The sequence below is a fragment of the Schistocerca serialis genome, chromosome 1 (genome assembly GCF_023864345.2).
Source record: "Schistocerca serialis cubense isolate TAMUIC-IGC-003099 chromosome 1, iqSchSeri2.2, whole genome shotgun sequence".
Classification (NCBI taxonomy): Eukaryota; Metazoa; Arthropoda; class Insecta; order Orthoptera; family Acrididae; genus Schistocerca; species Schistocerca serialis.
The window spans coordinates 693,201,518-693,222,265 of record NC_064638.1 but is presented as its reverse complement, the minus strand read 5'-3'; the positions used below and the strand labels follow the sequence as shown (position 1 = coordinate 693,222,265).

The 20,748-nt window shown below is 44.3% G+C and overlaps 1 protein-coding gene across 8 annotated transcripts in view; it reads right to left on the bottom strand.

Annotated features, from left to right (window-relative positions):
* Window positions 1–20,748, bottom strand: part of LOC126480749 (sodium/potassium-transporting ATPase subunit alpha) — a 633,888-nt gene that overhangs the window by 173,896 nt on the left and 439,244 nt on the right. For 3 of the 8 annotated variants that reach the window (XM_050104066.1, XM_050104049.1, XM_050104057.1), the window contains exon 1: window positions 14,212–14,378. The exons of 1 other annotated variant lie outside the window; for it this stretch is intronic. In XM_050104066.1, coding sequence (XP_049960023.1) covers window positions 14,212–14,226 — 15 coding nt within the window. In that variant the 5' untranslated portion in view covers window positions 14,227–14,378. Of the gene's footprint in view, window positions 1–14,211; window positions 14,380–20,748 lie in introns of those variants that run through there. 4 more of the 8 variants (XM_050104093.1, XM_050104041.1, XM_050104033.1 and 1 more) reach the window with 4 other exon arrangements.

Here is a 20,748-nt window from a genome sequence, read left to right as displayed (position 1 = left end):
CACCAAGTGGAAAGCTGGATGAACTGTCACTATTCGTTGAGATTGCACATAGCAGCTAACATCTGCTTTTAACTATCGAACTCTGGTGTTGGCGACCACGCAATATTGACTGGCTGCCGTGTCGTCCTCTGCCAATGGCGTCCTGGAGAAGCGTGTGATCAGCACACAGGATTTGCAAACTTTGTCAGCTATCCGACAATCCGATCGCCAACATCTCACTCACGCAGCTTGCCAGTTGACCTTATGACCTTAAACGCGCACTCTCCCAGTCCTGCCACCGGTGGCAAATCCATGGCAGTATCGGGAACTGAACCCGGGCCATCCGCAGCGCAATCTGACGCACTGACCGCCCACCGACGAAGGCGGGCCTTATCTGTGCTTTACAGCAGACAACTAAAAGCGCCTGATCGCAGGAGTCGATGTGCAGATGCATCACGCACGATCAGAAAGTAATGTATGCGGTAGCTCCTTTACGGAAACCGTTTAGAACTCCGTTCGACGAACGCTTTTTATTAGAATCTTTGTCATGGCACCCATATAATCATTATTTTCAAATACTAAATTTAAGTACCCCTATTGCCATTCCTTGCACCGAAGTACAAAGCAACATACGGCGAATGATGATTGCACGTCTTCTGGAAGGTCGAATGTTTATTCACTGAGTGCCTGCGACATCTGAGAACGGAGGCTATGGTGATGTTTCGCGTGACATACACTATGTGATGAAAACATCCGGACACTACATTGTGCTGCCACCTATTGCCAGTGACTTCAGTAGACATTAGACATCGTGAGAGAGCAGAATGGGGCGCTCCACGGAACTCACGTACTTGGAACGTGGTCAGGTGATTGGGTGTCACTTGTGTCATAAATCTGTACGCGAGATTTCCACACCGCTGAACATTCCTAGGTCCACTGTTTCTGGTGTAGTGAAATGGAAACGTGAAGGGACACGTACAGCAGAAAAGCGTACAGGCCGACCTCGTCTGCTGACTGACAGAGACCGCCGACAGTTGAAGAGGATCGCAATGTGTAATTGCCAGCCATATATTCAGACCATCACACAGGAGAACCAAACTGCAACAGAATCCACTGCAAGTACTATGACAGTTTGGCGGGAGGTGAGAAAACTTGTATTTCATGGTCGAGCGGCTGCTTATAAGCCACACGTCACGCCGGTAAATGCCAAACGACGCCTCGCTTGGTGTAAGGAGCGTAAACATTGGACGATTGAACAGTGGAAAAACGTTGTGTGGAGTGATGAATCACGGTACACAGTGTGGCAATCCGATAGCAGGGTGTGGATATGGCGAATGCCCAGTGAACATCTGCCAGTGCGTGTAGTGCCAACAGTAAAATTCGGAGGCAGCGGTGTTATGGTGTGGTCGTTTTTTCATGGAGGGGGCGCGCACCCCTTGTTGTTTTGCGTGGCACTATCACAGCACACGCCTAAATTGATGTTTTAAGCATCTTCTTGCTTCCCACTGTTTAAGAGCAAGTATGGCGAATGCATTTTTCAACACGATCGGGTACCTGTTCATAATACACGGCCTATGGCGGAGTGGTTACACGATACTAACATCCCTGTAATGGATTGGCCCGCACAGAGTCCTGACCAGAATCTTATAGAACACCTTTGGGATGTTTGGAACGCCGACTTCGTGCCAGGCCTCACCGACCGACATCGATTCCTCTCCTCAATGCAGCAGTCCGTGAAGAATGGGCTGCCATTCCCCAAGAAACCTTCCACCACCTGACTGAACGTATGCCTGCCAGAGTGGAAGCTGTCATCAAGGCTAAGGGTGGGCGAACACCATATTGAATTCCGCATTACCGATGGAGGGCGCCACGAACTTGTAAGCCATTTTCAGCCAGGTGTCGGGATACTTTTGAGGACATAGTGTATTCGGCTACCATAAATGGAATCATTAAACAGGAAGACGGTATAAGCCTCCGTATGAGCCTTACTTTCTCTTTTCCGTCCTTTTGAAAAATGTATGTTGGCGACAATAGAATCGTCCTGCAGTCAGCTTCAAATGGAAGTTCTCTGAATTTTCACTGTGTGTTCCTCGAAAAGAACGTCGCCTGCCCTCCAGGGATTCCCATTTCAGTTCTCGAACCATCTCCGTAATACTTGCGTATTGTTGGAACTTATCGATAACGAATCTAGCAGTTCGCCTCGAATTGGTTCGAGGTCTGGCCGGCCTCTGTTGCCGAGCGGTTCTAGGCGCTTCAGTCCAGAACCGCGCTACGGTCGCAGGTTCGAATCCTGCGTCGGGCATAGATGCTTGTGATGTTCTTAGGTTAGTTAGGTTTAAGTAGTTCTAAGTCTAGGGGACTGATGTCCTCAGATGTCACGTACTATAGTGCTCAGAGCCATTTGAACCATTTTTAGCTTTGATGTCTTCCTTTAATCCGATTTGGTGTGGATCCCGAACAGTCGAACAGCACTCAAATGTGCTAGTGAACCACACTTTCCTAAAATTCTCCCAATAAACCGAAGTCCAACATTCGCCATCCCCACAACAATCCTTACATGCTCGTTCCATTTCATATCGCTTTACTACGTTCCACCCCGATATTAAAACGACGTGACCGTGTCATGCAGCACTCCACTAATGCTGCATTGGAACGTTAAGGATTTGTATTTATATGTACAGCGCTTTTTTTACTTCGTTATATGACATAATTACTGTCCCCAAATAATAACTCACAGAAACATCTAATAGTTTCAGTTTTCCAACCCCGCCTCGCAATAGCTGAAAACAGAGAGGAACTGGCGATACCATCACAAGTAGTTCGCTTGCCCGCAAGTAGCGTCACCCACTTCAGGCTATACGTACATAACGTTTTCACTCGAAAGGACCGTAATTCGTCCGAGTGTCCGTTTTAGGATCTCAGTAGGTACAGTGGGCACTTTGTGAGAACGCAGAAACATGTTACACAGTGTAGTGTCTCTACTGCTACATCGTTTCGAAGAGAAATAAAAAAAATCGACGTTTAAGTCACCTCGCTCCGAGTAGAACGTATCTGGGTTACTGAAAGCTAATCAACACTACGTTGTCACTCTTCCTGTTGTCGCCCTCGTACAGTTTCTATTGAGTTTGTCGATGCTCTTGTATATCTTCAATGTCACACAGCTTTTATTCTCTTATTTTATATTTGTATCAGACAGTTTCTTTCTCTGAAACTATCTCCTGAAGCCACTTAGATTTTTCTTTTTAAATTTCAATTATGTTAACGATTGTTGCTAATATCTCAGCTTGTTACTTACAGAGAGTGTTGACGGAGGAAATGAGACAATTAGCTCCAATGTTGACGTCCTTTATTTGGTTCAAATGCCTCTGAGCACTATGGGACTTAACATCTGAGGTCATTAGTCCCCTAGAACTTAGAATTCTTAAACTTAAGTAACCTAAGGACATCACAAACATCTATGCCCGAGGCAGGATTCAAACCTGCGACCGCAGCGGTCGCGCGGTTCCAGACTGAAGCGCCTAGAACCGCTCGGCCACACCGGCCAGCACGTCGTTTATTTGACTGCTGACCCAACCGCATTAATTATGTGTTTTCGTAATTTGCTACGACCATGTCAAGGTAGTTCTGCGATTATTATTCAGTCTGATGTGGTTCTTTGAGTCCGACACTGGTCCTACTTTTTTTTTCATCGTCGACTTTGCTGTCCTGCTCCCGGAGCTAGACACCACCACCTTAAAACAAGCAGTGGACGGGTGTTGTTATCGTGCCCACCTTTATCTGAGACGTTGTTGTACTGGGACTACTCCATGCATAAACAGGTACGTCTCGGAACCGCCATGCAGCCGACGTCCTTCGATTTCGGTGTCACTGGAACGGCCACCCTCACGTTTTACCCTTTAGCTCCGCTTTATTCTTTCCACAAATGAGAACAAATTATAGGCAAGTCGCAGATACAGTCAGAACGACGATCGGTTTGAGAGGAAGTCCATGTATCACCTGGCCCAGGAAAGGGCGTGATGTTCCATGAGCCAGTAATCAGACTACGCCCTCACCAATCCCCCCTCCCCAGCCCATCGCTCGGCTTCTGGTAAGGCAGCTGGCAGCCAGTGGCGGTCAGTACGGAGCAACTGGGTCAGCAGCGCGCAGGCGCGCATCTGGCGGCCTTGACCCAGTTCCTCCCCCTCTGCCACCTACCCACACGCACCGCCAGTGATCACACCTAGGAACGCATTGCATGCTGCGACTTGTACTTACCCATGCTCCAAGTCCCATCTATAACAGAGGTCGCTGATACCTTTCCGTAGTTTCTTAATGGCATCTCGTTACAACCTCTTCAACGAAAATGACTACTTGTGTAAATAACAGCAAATCTACATCTGTGCGGCCGGACGAGGGTCTGAAGCAGACTCGCTGTGATGCGAGACCGGAGGGACCATCAATCGACTGCGTCTTGGTAAAATAGCCCTTCCTAAGCGGATAATTTTAAGACAGCGCTATTATTTTATATAACACAGCGGATATACTCAGGTAACGAGGGACCCAGAAAAACTGACCTTTCGGTAAATAATATTATAGAAATCCAAACACCTAGATTCTGCGATAATCTGCATGGTACAATGATCACGACGGACACAGCCTTACCATTGCTCAGTCAATAAGCATGTGCTTTCCCACTTTAACTTTGATCCTGAGCAACACTGTCCACGAGCAGTAGCTTTAACAAACGTAAGGAATCTCTTTGTCAGACGAACAATTTCAGGCAGAGATTGTCACAATCTGGAGAATCAAAATTACTTTCCCTACAAAGATAACATGTTTTCCTGCATTCCACAATGATAAAATGGTTACAGGCAAATATGACTGACGATCGTACTTACTGGAGTTGAAATCTGCTGATGATTTCTGGAAGGATACCTGTGGTATCGATAGCTACGATGCCTCGGCGTAGGTACAAATTCTTAGGTTGGCACTACGACACCGTCGACAGCGCCTTCTAGCCGGCGCTGCGCAGCTAGCTCCACGAGCGCCGCTCCAGATTCTGCCCATTTGATCCCGAGGAGACAACCTACCAACATTGTTCATAGTGGGCGAGCCACTACAGAGTTTGCCTCTATAGCCTGTTAGCCTTCATACACCCGGCTTCGCCCCTACGTTCATCTCAGCCAAAGCTAGGTGACAGTTTATGTATTCAAGTTAATATTGTTGTGATACAGTAGAACCACTTTAACCTATTCGCAGTAACGAGTTTTACCTCACCTGCTCCTACTCGCTTCCTACATTCGGCCTACCCTTCAGTTTTACGGGAGCAGAACCACGCGCACTCTGGCCGGCCGCGGTATTAAGCATAGAACCCGAGCCAAAGGCTGAGCAGTATCTTGCGCTGTCATCTATCTTATGAGAAAAACTGCACTGATTGTATCTGGCGGGCTCTTGAATTTACGCGCACCCGCACGACTAACTTCAAGGCTAATTAACTCGGAAACGGCGCAACACATCGAATTTTTTTGCTTAACAATTATTTCTCAGCACAACCTACCCTCCAAGCTTTTCAGGCTGTTTCTGACCATCCTATACATAATGAAGTCATCCTACAATTTACCAGCACAAAATACAGCACAGAACACTAACCTGTAGGATTCGTCAAATGCGAAGCTTTTTTACAAATGAAAAAAAAACCGAGATGCAGTAATAGGTTGCCGGACTTTTACATGGGAAATTGTACGCGAGATGGAAAACCTAGATCGGAGGAACCCCGCGAAAGGCTGCTTCAGCTTAGGTCAGCGGGCTGCTGCCCTCTGCAGCCATGACTCGCGAAATTTTTGCAGCTCTGTATTTCTCATCTGCTTCTGACATCATCTCTGTGGCGGCAGTCGCACTCAGTTAGGGGGCGGTAGTGACCGCGATTCGTCATTATTGCTGGTGGCACTGCCTGCACTCTCCGGCTCGAGGTCCACCTTCTGCACGACAGCAGCTGAAAATTGAGTCACTGAAAATCGAGTCACTCGTATCGGATCAAATGGCAACGATACTGTTATCATGCTCTGCAACTCAGCTAGCTCATCTTTCCAAATTACAAATATGTATCTCTAAGTGGCAAATTTAACCATTCTCGATTATTACTTTTGATCTGAACAACATCCACCTGTTCCTCCAAATTTCCCCTAGCGTTATTCTGAGTTCCCCACGCACTGTCGAGGGCATTCTATATAAGCAAAAGTGCGACAGGTGTGAGCCTGTTGGCTCGACACTGCACGTTATTGAGATGAAATGTTATGCCTACACGCCTTTGTAATCCTCCAGAGAATCCTGATATTAGAGAATGAAAAGACATATGGGCTACCTGCAAATGCCTTGTAATGGTTGTATGTCTTCCTCTCAGTTTCGTGCTCTGAGCTATATGCCTTGCCTAGGAACGGAAACCCAGTCCGTTGAAAGTAAAGCGTCAAGTCCCCGTTGACAACCATGGTACCGCCTGACATACGTTTTGTGGATCAGCCTTCCCGTGTTACAACTGTTGCTGACTCCCAGTATTAGTTCACGAGAATCCTTTAGACTCCAGCAACAGTTTACTGCAATGTTTGTAAATTATGGGTTGCCTTGTTATCTATCGAAAATAAGGGAGACTTCGAAGAAATTCTGGATGACGTAACGGCTTACTTCAATAGACATAAAACATAGCAGCGACCAAAATGCATAGGAAAATATCGACTTCCTTAATGTGTAAAGTGAGCCACATTCAAACAGCTCTCCATTGGTATCAGTCAGTGAGATGTGAACTCTATTTTTGCTTTTGGAGTACACTATGTGAATGGCACTTTGGGTATTTTTGACGTTGGATATTTTTGACCTAAAGAAGAGTATTTGAAATGTACTGCAATAGATAGTTGTTAAAAATTAAGTGGGCAGGTAAAGGAAGATGGTTCAAATGGCTTTGAGCACTATGAGAACTGCTGAGGTCATCAGTCCCCTAGAACTTAGAACTACTTAAACCTAAGTAACCTAAGGACATCACACACATCCATGCTCGAGGCAGGATTCGAACCTGCGACCGTAGCGGTCCTGCGGTTCTAGACTGTAGCGCCTAGAACCGCTCGGCCACTCCCGCCGGCAGGTAAAGGAAGAAATCAAGATTTACTGTAATGGACAAGCAAGGAAAGAAGACTATGGAAGACCCTTATCAGAAGAAGAGACGAACTGATGGGACATCAGAGGAAAACGGGGAGGCAGAGACGAAAAGGATAGTGGAAATATGATGCCACTGTCGACTGATAACTGGCGAGGAGTCCAAAGCATAAACTTCTCAACCACTGACGGGACAGCAGGTATGGAATACCCTAAAGACGTGTACTATGCTGTATCTAAAAGGAGTTTCCGATCTCGGCACTAGTCTGAAATTAGTCGTGTGTCAACGCAAGCATGTAGGCTGAGACCTTTCAACGATGGCTGGAGAGACGCTTTCTGATTGTTGTTGGCGTAAACCTACAACCACTGTACGCTTCGTTCGACGGTAGTAAATAAGACGCTCGTCAACCTTTAGGTCGACGACTGCTTGAATTTATTTGTAGGGAGCCACTTTTCCATTTGCACTTTTGTTTTTTTGTCCGGTACACCAATTTCCAGCAACATACCGGTCACACTGTAGCACAGGTGGTCACGTGATGGCAAGACGTGGGCGCACGCAGGTCTGTGCGGCCGCCCTCGGCCTTCGCACGCATGCGAGCCACACAGTCGTTGCCCGCGGTGAGCCGCCGTGCCTCGACGATAAACTCACCTCAGCCGCACCACAAACGCGCCCAGTTGTCCGAGTCCACAAGTATACCAGCCGCAAATCAAATACACATGCAAGGCAGAAGCGCCGACGCCATGCATTGTCTGCAAGCGCTCACATCTCTTCCTGTCAGTTACTCTCTTTTTCGTAATTTGTGTATACTTCAGTCGCAAATGATTCGAGATGTTTTACATTCCTGTGATATTTTCCCTAATGAGGTAGCAGCCTAAGAAATACCTCAGTATGCTAAACACAATGTGCCCCTTCGTACCTCAACGGTCAACGAGTCTCTCACGTGGAGCACCTGGGTTCGATCCCGGTACTGTCAATGATTTTTCCTTGTGAGAGTACTGGACGTGTTTCACTCAGTTTCATGAGGTCAACAGAAGGGCTTTTTCGAGGAAAAGTAGCGGCTTCGTTTGCGAAGACTGACATCAGCATTAATGGCAGCAGTGTGTTAATGGTATGCCTGTTCTACCATTCAGTTACCTGTTTGGCGGAGGCCGAAGTACTAATTTATTCACTAGTGTCTTGGACGTTTTCGGTGGATTTTGCAATTAGCCAACTTCCACTCAAATGAAGCATCGTCAAATCAAGCATTTTCTTTAAAAAGTCAGGGTCAAGTCGTCACGACTAGAAGATGCTGGTTTTGATTATTCATTATAGTCGAATCCGGTAACTGTCAAATCCACCAAATACAATCAAGATTTTTGTGAATAAAAGTGTGTTTCGAACAGATCGCGTGCTCCAGTTTGACAATATCAAATTTCAGGCGCCGATGTAGCGGGCAGCCGGCAACAACCTTTGGCTGGCTGGGTTGATGGCCGAATTACGTAATGGTGTTCTCGGCAGAAGAGCGTCCGAAAAAAATTTAAGTTTGAAACAAAATTGTTTTTAACACACATGTTTCTTCAGACAGCGTTGAACACTGCTGTGATACCTATCTGTATCTACCATTCATTCCAAACCTGTCATAAACAGCCAACTTCGGGATGCAGGTTTGAGTAAAACCATGGAGATTGCTTAAACAACTCTCTAGCTCACGAGATGACTGGTGCGCACCGAACACGAAAGCAAATTCTGACAATATTGGCAGTGGTTACCAACGACCGATGGGGCACTTCGAGCCAATTTACTATATATCTGAAAACCATTCAGCGCTACTGCACAGTACCAAAACTGGAATATGGGAGAAACTTCTCGAACAATTCTGCCGAGAGCTCTCGAAACATCTATCCAATGGAATCTACAATACATGCTCGCTTAGATATACTGTTTCATAGAGGTATCTACACACACATTAAGCACAATCACAATCTTGTGAGTACAGAGTACAGCCACAAATGTAATTGGGCATTGCTCTTATTACCAGATTATATGAACTATATCGTTCTTTGCAACTATAACTGGAAAAGATTGCTCACGCTATCCCAGTAAGTCTCATCTGTTGTATGAGATCTTTGAGGTCGACTGAAGCAGCTGCGCCAGTTTATGAATTTCAGTAGAATCGACTTTGCCGTTCTTCGCACTTTATGTTCTCTACCCAGCTGCAGCATCTCTTGCGCAGGAAATAAATATTTTTATTATTTCATTCCACCTGATAAACTGGCAATTGGCAATATTGATTTTGTGAGCACCAAGATAAATAATTTTGTCCAACCATTTGCTGCTATAAAGAGAGTAGCCCCAAATCGATAACATTTCACAGATGACACCAAGTTTAATTCATCCAACTTCCTTGTGCAATTTGGCTTCCTATTTTTGCTTATCATTCACTTCCGTTTGAGGCTTATTATTAATTTCCCACTTATTGTTCAGGTATGTCAAATCTGTTTGATCCGGATTTTGGTATCTTTTTATTACTTTTGTCCAGTAGGCGATGTACGTTAGATTGCCTGCTTAAAATACACCGAAACAAGTGTTGGGGGACACGGCACAAGCGCGGAGACAGTAGAGGTGTAACTAGACGGGTGCCGAGGTCTGCAATGCAGACTGCGTGCACGCCCCGGAGCACGCCCGGCCGTGTGTTTTGTCTACGTAGGCGCTCGCTGGCGAAGTCGTGGAACGTGCAACGTCGATACCCCGAAGTCGAGAACTCACTGTAGCTCTCTTTCGGGAATGTAGCACCGTGAGACGGAGGCAATTCCAATAATCCACTACCCGCCATTCGCTTTCCGGTGAAGCAGGGAATGATTATTGCGTGCGGCACCAAGAAATTGTAACTGCATGATAATAAAGAGCTTCCTTGATCGGTGGGCAGTTTACAACGCCAGCACGCTAATTATTTATTTGTAATTTCTTCGGCGATGGACAAGAATTACATCTGCGCCAAGAGGTCGTAGAGTAGTCTGACCACCGTGGTATGTTCCATTGAAGGTTCAAGCGGTCGGTAGAATGTCGAGGTCGCTAAATCCTAAATCTTCATCATTGTAACGGGGAGGTATAGTAGCTGAAATTGATTCTTGAATTAATTATTGCATTGTGGAAATCCTTGTTTTGTAATCTACCGCCGGCCGCGGTGGTCTCGCGGTTCTAGGCGCGCAGTCAGGAACCGTGCGACTGCTACGGTCGCAGGTTCGAATCCTGCCCCGGGCATGGATGTGTGTGATGTCCTTAGGTTAGTTAGGTTTAAGTAGTTCTAAGTTCTAGGGGACTAATGACCACGGCAGTTGAGTCCCATAGTGCTCAGAACCATTTGAACCATTTGTAATCTACCCCTGGAAGAACACTAAATGGGAAAGGGCGTGTAGTGCAGTTGAGAAGGGTAATTATGCAACGAGCACCTGTCGGGTGTATTATTTCTTTACTGTTTTGTGAACTTTCGGATCCGTATCAGGAAGGTAACGAAAGGCAAGAGTAACTTTAGTGAAGAATAAGGCATGGTGTTGCACAGTGACTGCCGCGTGCTGGGGGCAAGAGAAACAGTTATACTGTCTTGTTAGAACCGCACATCCTGTACATAGCCAAAGCTTAAGACGTAAGGACATGTCAGTAAACGATATGAAATCTGAATGCAGATAATGAAAAATATTCCGAAGTATACTAGATGATTTTGAGTCATATAAATGCCGCTTCTTTCTGATTACAATATTGTGTTTGTTATTAGTTATGTCCAGTACCAAGGGTTTGATGAATCGTAGCCTGCGACTGTTATCGTAAACCACACAAAAATCCCACGTATTTGGAAGTATCCTATTGACTCGACGACTGGTTGGAAGACAGTAAATACTTGCTACTCACTGTTCTTACTTCGATGCGTGAAAAAAGGACAGTCTCTATGCTACAGGCCAAGATATCGTAAAAACAATTAGAGAACATGTATACTCGTAGTAGTAGCTCATCTTCTCCGTAAGTTGAAATTCCAGGTATGCAGATGAAAGGTACGCATGTCAGACTGAAAAACTGAGTAAGAAACCAATTTGCCCTTCGTATTATTAACGAGTGTTTCAACCCTAAAGACGCGTCCATTGCTTCTTTCATCTACATCCATACTCCGCAAGCCACCTGACGGTGTGTGGCGGAGGGTACTTTGAGTACCTCTATTGTTTCTCCCTTCTATTCCAGTCTCGCATTGTTCGTGGAAAGAAGGATTGTCGGTATGCCTCTGTGTGGGCCCTAATCTCTCTGATTTTATCCTCATGGTCTCTTCGCGAGATATACGTAGGAGGGAGCAATATAGTGCTTGACTCCTCGGTGAAGGTATGTTCTCGAAACTTCAACAAAAGCCCGTACCGAGCTACTAAGCGTCTCTCCTGCAGAGTCTTCCACTAGAGTTGATCTATCATCTCCGTAACGCTTTCGCGATTACTAAATGATCCTATAACGAAGCGCGCTGCTCTCCGTTGGATCTTCTCTATCTCTTCTATCAACCCTATTTGGCACGGATCCCACACTGCTAAGCAGTATTCAAGCAGTGGGCGAACAAGCGTACTGTAACCTACTTCCTTTGTTTTCGGATTGCATTTCCTTAGGATTCTTCCAATGAATCTCAGTCTGGCATCTGCTTTACCGACGGTCAACTTTATGTGATCATTCCATTTTAAATCACTCCTAATGCGTACTCCCAGATAATTTATGGAATTAACTGCTTCCGGTTGCTGACCTGCTATATTGTAGCTAAATGATAAGGGATCTTTCTTTCTCTGTATTCGCAGCACATTACACTTGTCTACATTGAGATTCAATTGCCATTCCCTGCACCATGCGTTAATTCGCTGCAGATCCTCCTGCATTTCAGTACAATTTTCCAATGTTACAACCTCTCGATATACCACAGCATCATCCGCAAAAAGCCTCAGTGAACTTCCGATGTCATGCACAAGGTAATTTATGTATATTGAGAATAGCAACGGTCCTACGACACTCCCCTGCGGCACACCTGAAATCACTCTTACTTCGGAAGACTTCTGTCCATTGAGAATGACATGCTGCGTTCTGTTATCTAGGAATTCTTCAATCCAATCACACAATTCTTTTAAGCGTTCTCCACATCAGAGGCACTTAAGTTTGTACTCGGACTTCAGTACTGGTGCCAACAATGCTCTCAGGAAGGCGGCCTTGCGCCCCGCTGGGTTGCGCCACGGCAGAGCCGGGAGGTGGCGTAACGCCCTCAGGATGTGGCCGCTGCCCCTCCCGACACGACCTCGTTCAATCCAGCCGCTCGTCTGTCAGGACCGGCCAGCAATCGCCATCCACCGGCGCCGCTTAGAACGCTCCAACAATTTTCGGAGAGGCTACTTTACTGATACTGTAAACCTGACCATCTTCCGGCGATCAGGAATTTCACTGAGGGTGCAGTTGGCATTGTCAAAAGAAACAAGAAGAGAAAAAAATGCTTCAACTTCACATGGTGATATGAGTACTGAATCATTAAATAAATTATGCTTCCTGTTACATCAGTAGTTCTCAAAACAGGTAACAACAGTTAAGGGATCTCTCGTGTCCGCCACTCTTATCTATCCTGCTATAAAGATACCGCAGTTTATAAACGGATTATACATGTGTTCGTAATTTTCCACTCTCTTTATTTCAACCATTTCGTTCTGTTGCGCAAGTTCCATTTCGTAACTCAGCTAGAGGGGGAAACTTCGTATTCATTAAGCGAAGTTGTGTGCTGTTCTATTAATTCAGAGCTTACACTACTCCACTAATTACTGGGAGCAGTCGGCACTAAATGTTTTGTATTACTCTGATTTATAGATTACGTTCTTTGACTTTTCGAGTGGTTAAATGAGCTCATTGAGAACATCATCAATAGATGTTATTTCGTTTACGCTTATCGTGCTACTGTCTACGAATTCTGTTGACCAACACGTGCGTATTCTCACCGGACATATACTGCACATCGTTTCACGAGTATTCCAGTATTCCCATTCCGCTTGTACTATAACATCAAACAGAAATAATTACAGAGACTTTCCGTGTAACATAATGCCAAGAAATTATTTCTGGCAATCTAGTTAAAGTCTCCGAGAATTCCTTCTCTGTCACATTATTTTCGACAGCAATCATACACATAAAAAAACACCTGTGTTCGATCTGTTTATTAGGCAAGTAGCGGCGCTTGCGCAGAACGCAATCGATATTTCTCAGTTCGACATACCCGCGACCTCTAGCGGCTGTTCTCGGCGTGAGGGCGTCAGCAAGGTGCTTCACGGCATAAACCGAACGCCAGTCGGTGAAATGTGCGTATTCGCAATGCAACGAAAAGACGATACTCTGAGCTGAGAACTGAAAATGCTGTCGTGAGCGATTATATGGCGAAGAAAAACAGTTTAATTCCGCTTCTCTTGGCAAAGTCGCAAAAATTGCGGTACTTTACTTTTTGAAACAGTGTACCTGATGTTAGTGGGAACACATCTCGCAGGCGCACCTTCGTCTTGAAGCTGCTACTTCTGTAAGACGTTTACTGTGATACAAAGAGTGCCTACTATGCCATATCGTCTAAGAGACTACTGAGATGTTACACTCACGAAAACAAACTTTTTGCCCATCGCACGACACACTGAACTTACCGCCTTTCACGTCAGTAGTTTTACGTAAAAGTGTTCACAGGCATACTTAATAATGCAATGAAATTTTGAACTTTTACCATAGTGCTGTAAATCTTCTCGACTTCGAAAAGAAGACAATCAAAGTTTCCAGCCTGAAGCTGGGGATGTTGAACGTAGTTTGCTCCTCAGCTGGCTCTGATACAGCAGGAAACGCTGAGCTGCCGACTTCTTGCCTATGTTCTACTACACATCGCAGAATCTAACCTCAAAATAACGTCGCTACACAGAAAAGCATTATCTCATATTTAGCTCTACATTCGAAGCTATTCTGGACTGCAACACAAAGCGTCTAGAGCAGGGAAGGAACAAATACGCATCGGAACACTTTTTACTGCTGGCATCCAACGTGCAGTTCTGCAGGATGTCCGACGATCACACAGGTCTTGCTCCTAGGCAGCTATGGCGACTAACCTTATCGGCAGGCATGTTGCTGTTGTTTGTCCCAGGCGCTGGGCACAGGCACTACCGTAAGAACTTTACTCCTGCTGCGTCCCGAGGTGTCTGTCCGATGTTCTCTGGCTGCACTCACTAAACTGTACCGCCCTGCTCCCAGGCGAGAACTGAGACCCTGCGACAAGTCCACTTTATTGAGCGGGAGCTATCCGACGTTGACGTCACACTGCGTCACGGCAATGGCCGCCGCTATTCGGCTGTCGCCGGAAGCATTCGGGTGTTCTCGGTAGCCCCGATTCGGCGGCGGTCTTTCGCGCTGGAGCTTCCTGCAGATAGCGCAGCAGCCACACGTTTATCCGTAAGCTCACTGCAATTCTGCACGGATGTCTGATGTATCGGCTTGACACCGTGCCTTTTTTCCCGCTCTAGTGTCTTCTGCTTGCTTTCTGCTTTCGTTTATCTGCTTCTTGCCTAAACGCGTGCGGGAAGCTGAAAACCTTTAATGAATGTGAATCTTACCGCTTCAGCGTGGAATTTCGTTCAGTTCTACACCTCCCGTTCGAAGAGTATTGTAAAGCGCCCAGTACTCAAACTAAGACGAAATGCTGGACGTGGAGGATTACGCGGTTCATGGGTGGAAATCTGGCCTCATAACATTGCAACATACGTTTCACACTAAGTCTTTTACCGTCGTGTTCGTCTGATATGGGTCGTGTGCAAATACTTCAGCGTATTGTGTTAAAATTTCTTCATTTTAATTGTACCTTATCAGTAAGGTAATTTGTATCGCTTTCCTGTTCCATTTTCGTATTTCACACCGTCAACCGTTGCAATTCAGCACCAGCAGCAACGAATCTACGGTATTTCCGAGCCGGGGCAAGAACATGATAGTGGCGCCCCCTCCCCCTCCAGAGTTTGAAATAAGAGGTTAAAAAATTTAAAAAAAATCTATTTTTCAAAAATATGTTCATTTTGTAGTGCACTTCTTTCTGAAGAGTTTGGTACCGGTATGTAAAACGAATATGTTCGAGGAAAAGTTCGATATGTTATTTGGTGTTAAGTGTGCCCAAGTGCAGCGCCACTCATCTTCATACAGCATTCTTATAGCGCACTCATTGTACTTCGCTATGTGGAACTCAAATGTGTATATTCTGTAATGAAAGCCATCAAGCCTCTTCTGCTTCCAATCAGCCGGTTTGACATCTTACCCCCTCTTTAAAAAAAAAAAAAAAAAAAGCTCACAATTAGTACTGGGTGGGTTTATTTGTGACCGGGAGAATAAGAACTCTTTCTCTCTTTGTCCTTTTTTCAGTTCCAAATATAGACACATAACTTGCACTTTTTTCTCTCGAATCTTGCTACAGCTTTACATGGAGTGCTTTCCTTTCTGCGAAAGAATCTATTATTTCATCAAAGTTTGTCTAACGTTTTGCTAAATGAGAAATCAAAATGTCGTTGTCTAATACTGAAAAAGCTGTTAATACGCATAGTGCCCAAGATTGGTGAGGTTTCTCGATATGATTACGTCTATTTTCCTATTGTCTGCTAGATAAAACGAAATAGATCTTTCTAATATTGCAGAAGTTTTAATACACGCCAAATAAGAGAGACTGTTTTGGCAGATACGATCGTTTTTATGTACCTGATTTACGCAGTACCAATATCAAATAAGCAAAAAGTTTTATGTTGGGAACTAGTCTCACATTTCATTCATATGCTCCAGTTTCCCAAGCATGAGATCGAAAAGTAATAGTAGTACGAAATTTTTCTATAAACTTGGAATCGTCAAATTCTTCCATATGTTTTGTGTGATGTTCCCGTTTCTTCTCCTTCCTCGCTCTAACAAACAATCTTGTCATCACTAATTCTGTAAGTATTCCCGACACTGTGAAAATTTGTTTTCCGGTTAACTTCACTAACCCAGCCAGAATCACAGGTTCAGTTATTACGCGTTTATTCTCCGGTTAGGCGTTATTACGTGTTCGTACAAAGCGTTTCTCGCGCTATCCCGAGAATAGAATTAAGTGGCTGCCAAACGGAGAATTTTTTAATCTCTAGAAGCGACGGGGATTCCCCTCGCAGAGACATCACGTACGTCGAACATCCCTCTCGAGTTAAATAATTCGCTTGAAAATCCTGGTACAGGACCTATCTGTAACTAGCCTTGTGGCGAAATCCCTCCAGAAAAGAGCAAACATAAACTTCAAATTACGGAGGAGCCTCTTAGATAATTTAGTTATAGCATTACTTATTCTCAAGTAGAAATTTCACTCGCCGTGGGAATGCTGAACATAGGTACTTCCAAGCTGCTCGCATACTGGTGCGAGGAGTGATATTAGATGCCAGTAGCGCGCTAGGAAAAAAAAAAAAAAAAAAAAAAAAAGAACCACTCGAGGTCAACCACAAACGAGTGTCTCGCGTGCTGCTTCCTCCTCTCGTTCCAGGAACCAGTCGATCCATTCTCCAGACATCGCACAGTCTCTTGCAGAGTGACAAGACACTGCGCATTCTAGTAACAGAGAACATCATTCGCTGTCGTCGTCATAATTTAGTTGTGTAACGTGGGTTTTGCTTCCACACAAAGGAGGGAATAATCGACCGTTGTTCACGAAACAAAGACGGCGCCGCTTAACTTCGTCTTGAGGACGAAGGATTCCGCTGTAGAGCGTATGTCTCTGTCATTGACAATGAGATGTCGTTTTCAATAGAACGTGAATGGTAGGCGCTGTGCTTTAAACTGCTTTAGTCACATGGATGGTAGTTATCTGAACGTCCCACAGCACATATTCAGAACAAACTTATTGAGGTGGAATGCTTCGTTTTGAGGTAATTACAAAAATTTGGTAAAATGTTATGTATCTCTACCCGCACATACTTTCCTCTAATCAGTTAGTTATGTTACAGAAGGACAAGGAAAAGCAGCTGTAATCCGCCTCCCTTAAAATGAGAGTAACAATCGATCACAAATTCCAGTAAACGTAGTGATACATACAACGCTTACAGTTATATTTAGTAGATATTTCCACATTATCTAACTGTACAGTGTTTTCCGTCGACAGCTTGAGTCTGGATTAAGGCAGTTGCATATGAATGACTCAGCACACATCGTACCTACCTGATTACCTTGATCTAGTAACGATTTTAAACAGATCCTTTCCTCACGCTAGGTGCTACGCCTTCCTGTCCACTTAATGGCTGGAATCATACCTTCAGTTTCTTCATTTACATCTTCATCCTCTTTTCAGTTCCAAGTATAGACAAATAACTTGTTATCAGCTCACGTATTTTTAATGTCGGTGTTCCTCAGAAATCCAGGATCTTTTTAATTATGCTGTTGTGCAGGCAATTTCATGTACATACAACTATAACAGAGGATACATCAAGATATGGGAGCTAACAAGTCCTTGATTTCGTTGGACATGTCAACTGGCAACTCAGCGGCGTATGAAGGTAGACTAACGTATCAACGTAGTTATCGCATCAATGGAACGATTTTATTTCTCGTAAACACAAAATATTTCTGCAGATAGAAATTAGGGAGTACTATGCTGCACAGAATAGTGTATCAATATAGCGATCGCGTGGTCAGATTATTTACCTATGAGATTACCAGAAATAAGGTCAGGAATCGCACAGTTCGTGGTCAGTACTACCTTGGAACTAAATATCAATTTACTGACGTCTCTGCACTGGAAATAACATTACAGGTGTTCTCCTGGATGTACTAACTCATTAAAACGAGCCGGTCGGAGTGGCCGAGCGGTTCTAGGGGCTACAGTCTGGAACCGCGCGACCGCTACGGTCGCAGGTTCGAATCCTGCCTCGGCCATGGATGTGTGTGATGTCCTTAGGTTAGTTAGGTTTAATTAGTTCAAAGTTCTAGGCGACTGATGACCTCAGAAGTTAAGTCGCATAGTGCTCAGAGCCATTTGAACCATTTGATTAAAACGATATTGTCGTTGCAGCTGCGAAGCACTATTTTTACGACTTACAGAAATATGGTCTGGCTTTGACCTCACGAATCTTGTATGAGGCGGAAAATCTCGTGACTTTAGCTCGAGGTAATCAAGACTTTCTACAGACACATTACAGTTTAGCTTGCTCAGTATTTCCAGTAGGAAACGTAGTCGACGAGATATCGCGCGCGTTGTCGTTCTCCGTGGACTTTCAGTGCCTTCCGTTAATCTGATGTTCTACGGATACTGAGCTCTCACGCGGAGTTTCATAACATATGAGGCAACATTGTACGGTCTGTCCCTTCCGCACACGATTCGTGAGTTTCTTCAGTGTACAGAAAGAGTCCTCTTGGTAAGCCCAGTGTTAATGCTATGTAGCAGAGATTGTATCCCTTAGAGGCCGACCCGGATACAAGCTCGTGTACCAGAAGTATGAAATAAGAATACCTTCTGATGTATCAAATGGAATGAAATTATGTCTACCTAGAATCAGAGGCCCTGATCTATGTTCGCAGGCAAAGAGAGAATCGAAGTTAAATGGACGATTGGCACTTCTATGAGTGACAAAAAGAGGGAAAGAAAATGAAGTATAAATCTGCAGTTGAAGCCTAAGAGTTGATGAAAAGAGAGAGAGAGAGAGAGAGAGAGAGAGAGAGAGAGAGAGAGAGAGAGTGTGTGTGTGTGTGTGTGTGTGTGTGTGTGTGTGAGAGAGAGAGAGAGAGAGAGAGAGAGAGAAAGCAGACTAGAAAACATTGAGCTTTTTGTCAATTCGATGACGTAGTTATCACTATTTCGTCCGCGACACTCACAGACGGCTGTTCTTTATCTCCTGTTCTGTTTGGTAGAGAATAGTTGATGACTATAAACGAGATTAACATGAGACTCATGATTACGTCTGTGGAAATTTGAGCAAACGCATGTCACATGCTTTCGGACGTCCTTGCCGTGCTAAAGAGATTTTAGCAACTGCGATGGTACAATAGTACTGTGAGGCAGTAAGCAAGATATAATAAACTAGCTATCCGTCAAACAATCTCTCTTCCTTGCGAGATCAATGTGCAGAGCAACGACACATGGTTGTCACATAAGCATGTGGAGTTACAGAGGCAGGTTGCTAACACTTGAGATGGACTTTAGGAAACGAGTATTGGTTCACGTCAGGAACGATAGAATGAGAAAAATATTGCAACTTGGTAGTGAGATCCCCCTTTTATCAAATAAACTAATCGATCGTTATAACGTGAAAAGTAATCACAGCGTTGGACACCGTCCAGAGGAGCATTAAGGACGAACTACTGCAAAAAAGCTGATTGGTTTGACGTTTGTGAAAGGGGAAGCAAAGCCGAGGAAACTCAGATAGTCCGAGTGTGAAGTGAGGAGGCGAAGCTACCGAAAAGCATCTGACTGATGGTGACACGAAACTTCTTGCTAATGTTAGTCCTCGAAAAGGAAGAGTGTATATTAAAAACGTCATTCCACAAAACTTACCACCAACATCCTTCACTGAAATTGACAGAATTATGAAAATTCAAAAAAAAAAAGTTCATGTGGTGTTTATGGAGTTTCAAACAGAATTCTGAAAAGTTATTCCAACTTAATAAGTAATGCCCTTGATGATATGTGCTTTGCGTCACTGGCACCAGGAGTTTTTCCAGGCAGTTTAAAATATGCAAATGTTAAACATCTTTATAAGAAAGATAATAAGGCAGACTTAAACAGTTATTGTCAAATTTCCTTATTGACATCCTTTTCCAAAATATTCGAAAAAGTAATATACTCAAGAGTAGTCTCATACTTAAGTGGAAACAATTTACTTAGCACGTCACAGTTTGAATTCCAGAAGTGTTGCTGTTATACTGTTTATAGTTTCACTCACCAAGCATTAAATAATAAAATATAGCCAGCTGGTGTTTTTTGTGATCTTTCTAGGGCGTTTGATTGTGTAAATGATGTTATTCTCTTATAAAATCTAAAATTTTATGTAATTAATGGTTTCATACACAGTTGGTTTGAATCATACTTAACAAACAGAATGCTGAATGCTGAATGATTCAGACAATGTTGGAAAGGTGGAAAATCTTAGTGACTGGGGAGACATCACAAACGGAGTCTCAAAGGGTTCAATTTTGAATCCACTCCTGTTCTTTGTATATGTCAATGACCTTTACGTTACGTAACATTCAACAGGCAAGTGGTACTTCTGCAGACAATATAACTATGAAATAAATACCATTAGAGAGAAATAAAAAAAAGAAGAGGGCAGATGATATTTTCCAAAGGACAATAAAGTGATTCTCAGAATTATGGACTCTCACTAAATTTTGAAAAAAACCCACACTGTTTTCAGTTTTGTACAATACATAGAGTCATACCAACACTGCGTAGTACATGGTTCAAATGGCTCTAAGCACTATGGAACTTAACATCTGAGGGCATCAGTCCCCTAGACTTAGAACTACTTAAACCTAACCTAAGGACATCACACACATCCATGCCCGAGGCAGAATTAGAACCTTCGACCGTAGCAGCAGTGCAATTCCGTACTGAAGCGCCTAGACCCGCTCGGCCACTGCGGCCGGCTGTAGCACATGAGCAGGGA